General features: G+C 34.6%; 1 protein-coding gene across 1 annotated transcript in view; it reads left to right on the top strand.

Moving 5' to 3' along the window:
• LOC107572581 (nuclear receptor coactivator 7-like) overlaps positions 1 to 8,795 on the top strand; it is a 34,582-nt gene that overhangs the window by 24,322 nt on the left and 1,465 nt on the right. The window contains exons 11-14 of the mRNA XM_016259004.1: positions 2,252 to 2,423; positions 5,159 to 5,306; positions 5,388 to 5,510; positions 8,428 to 8,474. Of these exons, the coding sequence (XP_016114490.1) occupies positions 2,252 to 2,423; positions 5,159 to 5,306; positions 5,388 to 5,510; positions 8,428 to 8,474 (490 nt within the window). The remainder of the gene's footprint in view (positions 1 to 2,251; positions 2,424 to 5,158; positions 5,307 to 5,387; positions 5,511 to 8,427; positions 8,475 to 8,795) is intronic.

The raw sequence follows: 8,795 nt of genomic DNA, 5'->3' as shown, positions 1-8,795 counted from the left end.
GGTTCTGGTCGTCTCACACGTCTTCCATTTAAGGATTATGGAGGCCACTGTGCTCTTAGGAACCTTAAGTGCAGCAGAATTTTTTTTGTAACCTTGGCCAGATCTGTGCCTTGCCACAATTCTGTTTCTGAGCTCTTCAGGCAGTTCCTTTGACTTCATGATTCTCATTTGCTCTGACATGCACTGTGAGCGGTAATGTCTTATATAGACAGGTGTGTGGCTTTCCTAATCAAGTTCAATCAGTATAATCAAACACAGCTGGACTCAAATTAAGGTGTAGAACCATCTCAAGGATGCTCAGAAGAAATGGACAGCACCTGAGTTAAATATATGAGTGTCACAGCAAAGGGTCTGAATACTTAGGACCATGTGATATTTCAGTTTTTCTTTTTTAATAAATCTGCAAAAATGTCAACAATTCTGTGTTTTTCTGTCAATATGGGGTGCTGTGTGTACATTAATGAGGAAAAAAAAATTAACTTAAATGATTTTAGAAAATGGCTGCAATATAACAAAGAGTGAAAAATTTAAGGGGGTCTGAATACTTTCCGTACCCACTGTATATATATAAATATATTTATTATATAAACATAACATATTTTTCTTAAATGTATACTTGCGTGTGTGTGTTTATATATACATAATAAATATACACAGTATGCACACATATATTATGTAAAGAAAAACTTATTTTAGATGCGATTAAGCGTTTGACAGCACTAGTTTTTATTTTAGTTGTAGTTTAATTTTAAGAATTTTGAAGTGTGCTTTTATCTTTTTTTTTTCATTTTTTAAATGGTTTTAATTTGTTTTAAGTTTCAGTTAGTCATTTAAAGTAATTTTCTAACTTGCATCAGTTAGTTGCCATTATAACGCATCCAACATTTTATTTTATAAGGTTTAATATTTTTTTTATCTAGCTTTAATTTATATTTATTTCAATTGTAGTTTTAGCAATTTTAATACTTCAAATTAAGCTCATTTTATTTCAGTTAGTTGCCAAGCAACATTAAACTTTTTTTTTTTCAGGTTTTAAAGTTTTTAATTTAATGTTTATATTTTATTTTATTTCAGATTTAATGTTTATATTTTATTTTATTTCAGATTTAATGTTTATATTTTATTTTATTTCAGATTTATTATTTCAAATGTAATTGTTTTAGCTACCTCTACAGCAAAATATATATATTTTTAAACATATTTTTAAATATATTTCAAAATATACAAAAATGGCCACAAAATTACATTTGCTAAAATGTTTCAAAATATATTTATGTAAATATATTTTCTAATAATACATTTAAAATATATATATTTTAATAATATAAATATTTTTAAAAAGCATATATTTTGCCTTCCGTATATTTCAAAAATACATTCACCAATGTCCCATTTGAAGAAAAACTTTTTGTTATCTATAGCACATGCGAACACATTTGAATAAAAATAAGTTATGAATCAAGCCTAAATGTAGGCTACTGTAAGATTGTAAATGTATTTTCTTTCCCCTGAAATATTTTTTAAAATATATTTTGGTTGATGAAGGTTGAAAGTAAATATATTTTCAGTTTCAAAAACACATTTCGATGAACTTCACTGTTTGCCGCATATATGTAGCATGCATTTATATAAATATATTTGACCAGAAAAATATAATTTTTTTGCTGTATGGGTAATAACAACACTGATAAGAGAATGATTTGGAATTCAAGCTCACAGGACGCTCCACCCTTAACTGACGTTAGTATAATGCAAAACAAAAAAAGCTTTTGCACTGCATTCTGGGATTGCCTTCTCCACTGAAAACAGGTGCAATGCTAAAAATGTGGCCCAAACAAGGTGTCAAATGAATAATGCATAATGTTGCCTCCTTTTGGAGCAGCTTATGCATTGAAAACGTCTATGATTTCTGAAAATGCTCTCTTTGTAGGCCATGCACAAGGTTTTGTAGCAGAGCTCTCGTGTTCGGGCTCGTATGTTTAACAGATGAGGGTTTATCAGGCCTCTCAGCAGAAGCTGATTGTGACATTGGAAAAACAAACAGAGGCTGAACACTTGCATAATTTCCCATATGGCCCTGCGGCAGCGTCAACATCCTGCTTCTGTCCCTTGTGCACTTAATGACCGGTGTCTCCTAAATAGTGCAGAATGGTTTTCAGATATTTTTAGCAAATTGTATTCTAGATCATCACAACTAATGAGGCCAGGAGACAGTCGGATGTTCAGAGCTGGTATCTGATCTGATTTACAGATATGCTGCTGTCCAAGGAAGAAAAGAGCAAATCTCCGCCCATGTTCCTCTGCTTTAAGGTGGGGAAGCCAATGAGGAAGTCCTTCGCCGCTGGTCGGACATCTAGCCCCGCCCACTCGTACGTTGGCAGAGGGCGGCAACCAGAATATTGGTTTGCTGTGCCTCAAGAGAGGTATGAAGGGGTTCCTACTACTTTCTCCTAACTGCTTGTTAAACGATTATTAACCGTTAAACGACAAGATTATTTAAAATTAGTGTTAAATCACATCCAAAATAAAAAATTGTTTACATAATATATGTATGTGTACTGTGTATATTTATTATGTATATAAAAATACACACACATAAAGTATATATTTTGAAAATATGTACGTTTATACATTTATATATTCATATTCTTATATTTTATATTATATATAAATATATTTAATATATAAACAAACATATTTTTCTCTCTCTATATATATATATATATATATATATATATACATGCATGTTTGTATTTATATATACATAATAAATATACACAGTATACACACACATATTATGATTTTATATATATATAATTTTTTTTTATTTTGGATGTGATTGTGATTATTTTAAATTAGAACTGAAATAAATTAGAAAGGATAAGTGTATGTGGCCCATTAAAAATACCAACATTTGTTTTCCAGGGATTAATTTGATAAAAAGCAGCAAACAACAGAACATGAGGATTTATTTGGTCACATCACGCACTTGCTGCGCTTCTGCGAGCGGGGAAAAACATAATAAAGCTAGACTATATATAATGAATAAATAGGCCTATACAAGATATATATTTTTACTTAATAAATTAACTAAATGAAAGAAAGAAACGGTTAATTTTTGTGCTGCGCGAAAAGGAAACAAAAAAAAATGGCATCCTATTGTTCTTTATTTTACAAAAGCACAAAGATTTAGTTTTTATTGTTAATGTACACAAAGCAATGCAAACCTTTTACATTATTGATAAGGAGTGGTTGTTTCCACTATAAGAAGGAAAACATTCAAGCGTTGTTAACTTGACAATGCAGCCTGTTCGTTATCAAAATAAAATACAGTCAGCCAAACATATGGAAAAAACACACTGCTGCTCAGTTTAAATAATCTGTGCTGTTAAGTGTTATCACCGTACCACCGTGATGTTATTTCAAACACAATTTGTTTTACGTGGTTATTGGAACGTGAGTGAAGTACAAAACAAGGTTTACATAATAAATAACATTTCGGCATTTAAATACATTGCGAATACATAGTGTAAATTGTCATTTATGTAGTCTAGCTTCTTATATTTTTCATTCTCGTTCTTTTCTGAATAATGTTAAACTGAAAGGATTTGTTGGGGAGTGAGGGGAACTAAAAAAGCCTACCCTAGCTATAGTGTTTATAATGTTTGTAAACATTTTGCGTCTGCTTTAGGCCTATTTCTGAATGTAATAATAAAATGCGAGTGTATTTTAACCATGCAGTAGGGCTGTCAAAAATAAATTCAAATTTCGAATATTCATTGGATTTAAAATAAAAATCCACATTCAAATGCAAAAACATTGCATTCGAATTTTAGGTGTGCGTCACGCAGCCTTATCAGTGGCGCACAAGATGCGATGACGATGTAAGTGTCGTTGCATTTTAATGTTGTTGTTTTTTTTTTTTAGCTTATCCAGTTGAACCCACAAGATGCGGCGCTGCTACATTGTTCATTCAAAATATTGTGGAAAAAGAGAACATCAATGCGGAGATGTTGTTGTTTACGTCAAAACTGAAACCAAGCCGTTCACACAGAACGCATATTTATCGCATTTTCTAGAGGGACATCTATCACCTTTGCACTCGCGTCTCGCACAAGAGAGCCGCATGTTTAGAAAGCCATGTAAAATTTATGTAAGTTCAACTTTTAAAAAACATGTCTCGAGACTTTATGGCGGTTTTTCCCATCCCCACTGCATCTCATGTTTTTAAATAGAAAAAGTACTCTTTGTGATTGGTTTTCGGTCCTTTGTATTAAACTATGCACACATGATGCTGTTTTGTTTATAATTGTTTAAGCAACTTAATTAATTATATATGGTTTATAAACATTAATTTAAACATTATGCACTTTTTTTGAAGATAGTGGTGTTATTTTATTGCTTTGAAGAAACGTGCATTAGTAATATTTTGCTCAATGCGCCCTCTTGTGGCCTCAGGAGAGAAGCCAAAAGCTTTTTTCCCCCTCCAGTCGGAGTGACTGTCAGGCGTCCGAAAGTGAGTTTTGATTGAGTAACTTGTAGATCTGCGCTGCTCGAGCCGTGAACTGATGCAGATGCTTCATTCCCATCCCCACTGCATCTCATGTTTTTAAATAGAAAAAGTACTCTTTGTGATTGGTTTTCGGTCCTTTGTATTAAACTATGCACACATGATGCTGTTTTGTTTATAATTGTTTAAGCAACTTAATTAATTATATATGGTTTATAAACATTAATTTAAACATTATGCACTTTTTTTGAAGATAGTGGTGTTATTTTATTGCTTTGAAGAAACGTGCATTAGTAATATTTTGCTCAATGCGCCCTCTTGTGGCCTCAGGAGAGAAGCCAAAAGCTTTTTTCCCCCCTAACTGAAATTATGCATTTTAATTCGAATATAATTTTAAGTACAAAATTTTAATTTAGTTTTTCAGGCATTTTGACAGCCCTACCATGCAGCAGCTGTTTTAAAATATTTTGATAAATTACTGAACGGCTTTTTAAACCGTTTAACTGATTGTATTAATCGGTCAAAGTTCTTACTGTCGGTTAATGGTTAACGGGTTAAAATGAGCTTCCCTAGTTCCTACAATATAATATGCAATTTAATGTACACTTAAATGTACACTAACCAAACCTTCCTGCCGTTTCTCCAAAGAGTGGACCACCTTTACTCGTTCTTCATCCAGTGGTCTCCAGACACTTATGGGAAAGATGCTCAGGAGCAGGGCTTCGTGGTCGTAGAGAAAGATGAGCTCACCATGATCGACAACTTCTACAGTGACCCGGTTCCTCGCAGCTGGGAGGTGAGGAACATGCGACTCTTGTGAGAAACACCTAAAAGAATACGATAAATACGAAAGCTTGGTTTGTTTTTTTGTCATCAGATCATCACGATTAATGAGGCCAAGCGACGCCAGAGCTTCAGCTTCGAGGACGAGGAACCTCTAGATCTTCTTCCTGTGCTGATGGACCCCAGCGCTCTTCTGGAAGACACGCACATTGAGAAGGTCTGCATTTTTGCTACTTTAAAGGGATAGTTCACACAAAAATGAAAATTTCTTGTTAATTTACTCATTCAAGTAGCAGAACCGTAAAGAAGATTTTTAACTGAAATCGTGGCCCTTGGTGATTCATAAAATGCAAGGCAATGGCTACCAGTTTGAGAATTAAAAATATAAAAGCATATCAAGGAACACGAAATTAATACCCATGGTTCCTGACTATATATTGAGGTCTTATGAAGCGAAACGATCGATCTGTGCAAGAAGCTGAACATTACTTACAACATTATTACCTGTAATCCAGAGGCAAATGGGGAAATATGATTCTTTTCTGCAAACTGGTTCTTTTGGACAGTTCGTTTCAGTGTACTGGTGCAATTCACTAGTTAGTTTACGTAATCAAGCAATGACGTAACATATTCGCAATTGTGTTATTATTATAGAGTTGAACTGTTCCCTCAGTTCAGTGACTGTTGGAGGAACTGAAGCACTGAATCCGTTCATTCATCATTGGATCATATATGCCGTTATTTCGGCTCATTTCCAGTCGGAGTGACTGTCAGGCGTCCGAAAGTGAGTTTTGATTGAGTAACTTGTAGATCTGCGCTGCTCGAGCCGTGAACTGATGCAGATGCTTCAGTGAACTTGTTCAACTAGCTCACTAAAAAGAATCGGTTCAAAAGAATGATTCATTCGTGAACTGGACATCACTCCAGACTGTTTGCCTGAGGCTTTGGATTACAGGTAATAATGTTCAGTTTCTTGCACAGAGCGATCATTTCGCTTCATAAGTCATCAATATATCGTCAGAAGCCAAGGCTATTCATTTGCCATTAGTAATTTGCTGTAGCAATTGATTTTTATGAATCACCAAGGACCACAGTTTCAGCTGAAAATTTTATTTACTGTTCTACTGAAGAAAAAAATTCACTGAGGGTGAATAAATTCATTTTTGGGTGAACTATCTCTTTAACTATTTAAAGGTCCATTGGGGTTTGTTTGTGATATTATGTGATGATATAAATGGTAGAGGTGTAACGGTACACAAACATGACGGTTTTGACATCACGGTTCGGTATGGTTTCGGTACAGCCGGAGGGAAAAAACGAAACTTCTTTTTTTATTATTATTAAACAATGGTTTACTGAACAAATTGCTTTTTCTTTAAATAAATTCAATTACAATTACAATTTTCTTAGGGATAAAAATCTGCCTCAGCTTCTCTAAACTATAGGGAACACTTTTACATTTCTGTAAGGGTTACAATTAACAACAGAGCCTAAACTTAAATTCAATTACCATTTATTTTTAACTATAATAATCAACACTCAAATTTAAAATTTGTATGCAAACATGTAAATGGCACATAATGCAGTTTTTAAATTAACTTCTAAATTATACAATTTCTATTTGTTGTTGAAATATAATAATTTACACAGTGGCTGTCGTAACTTTTTCAAAAAAGATTTATTTACACATATTAAATAATTAAGACGTCACTAACTAGTCTAATATTTCTCAAAATACTCTTCTCGAGACTTCAGATAACGAGCTGTAGACACTGATGACTTGCCTGAGGTAAATGAAATGCTACGTGACATTTTGTTTACAAGCCGTTTAATTTACGTCTCTCCGCGGTTGAAACACTGATTGAGCGATTACATGAGGCATGGTTTGTTCATTCATGTTTATTTCACGTTAAAACTGAACCACTTAGAGAACATTGCCGACCACATAGCAACGCCTTGTCAACAACTCAGAACATTTTAGCAACTGCTTGGCAATTTCACGGCAACCAATCAGAACACCGCTGCCTAGCAACAGCTTAGAAACCACTTAGCGCACATTGACAACCATACAGTCTTAAAATCCACTCAGAATATGTCAGAAACTGTTGCCAATGTCCTGTCGACCAATCAGAACACCTTTGCAACCGCCAGGCAACCACCTAGAACACCTTAGCAACTGCCTAGCAACACCTTAGAAACCACTTAGAGAACATTGGCAACCACAGTCTTAACAACCACTCAGAATATGTCAACAACTGTTGCCAATGTCCTGTCAACCAATCAGAACACCTTTGCAACCACCTAGAACACTTTAGCAACTGCCTAGCAACACCTTAGAAACCACTTAGAGAGCATTGGCAACCACACGGTCTTAACAACCACTCAGAATATGTCAGCAACTGTTGCCAATGTCCTGTCAACCAATCAGAACACCTTTGCAACCACCTAGAACACCTTAGCAACTGCCTAGCAACACCTTAGAAACCACTTGGAGAACATTGGCAACCACACAGTCTTAACAACCACTCAGAATGTATCAGCAACTGCTTGGCAACGTTCTGGCAACCAATGTGAACACCTTTGCAACAGACAGACAGCCACCCAGAATATCTTAGCAACTGCCTAGTAACAATCTATAAATTACTTAGAGGACCATAGGAACCGTTAAGTAATGCCCTAGCAATCATTTAGAAAATGTTAGCTACGGAGTGGTAACCAGCAACCCACCACAGCTTGAATCTTGAATCAATCTAAAGGTCCCTAGCAAAAAATATCAACACACTGGTCTACAATCTCCTTTGTTGCGCCACAATTGATCGCAACCGGTATGAATAGCTCCATAGGGATCTATTGTTTTGATTCAAGAACGTCATTGTGTGGTGCATTTGCGTCGCTGAATTGCGCTCAATGTGAAAGAACCTTAAATCGTTTCCAACTTCAAATCTCTGTTCAGATTAAGTATTCAAACGGCATGAGACCTCAATACTTTAAAGTGACAGTTGTAGTTTGTCTTGATGTTTGCCTTTAGTTAATTTAATTTACGTTTATTTGTATAGCGTTTTCCACGATGCACATCATTCCAAAGCAGCTTCACAGAAAATCAATGTGTCGTCAATGACGCTCAATGTTTTCAGGTTTACCGCTGGAAGGGTGAAAACTCATACTTTGTGAAAGGATGCACGTTAAACATTTTCCTCCTATAGAAAATCATTATAAATAAAACACGTAATGTAGCTTAATGGACAAAGACAATGATATAAAAGAGCTGTAGACAGTTTATTCTATATGGAAAAACGTTTAACGCAAAACTTTGCGTGTTGCGTTTATTCTGGGCTCACCTGCTTGCCTGTACATATTAGTTATGTATATTTTAATAATGAAGAGGAGTATATTAAATTAGTTTTAATTGTTTAAGCACCACAGTGTCTTGTCTCCATTGGCAACACGCACGATTTGTGTCGATTGCAACTGACGCCACAGGGATTAATTCCCAAACTAATAT

Source organism: Sinocyclocheilus grahami, unplaced genomic scaffold (genome assembly GCF_001515645.1).
Source record: "Sinocyclocheilus grahami isolate Dianchi unplaced genomic scaffold, SAMN03320097.WGS_v1.1 scaffold1777.1, whole genome shotgun sequence".
In the NCBI taxonomy this organism is placed as follows: Eukaryota; Metazoa; Chordata; class Actinopteri; order Cypriniformes; family Cyprinidae; genus Sinocyclocheilus; species Sinocyclocheilus grahami.
Note: the sequence above shows the minus strand (reverse complement) of the source record. Positions and strands in the feature narration are given on the sequence as shown.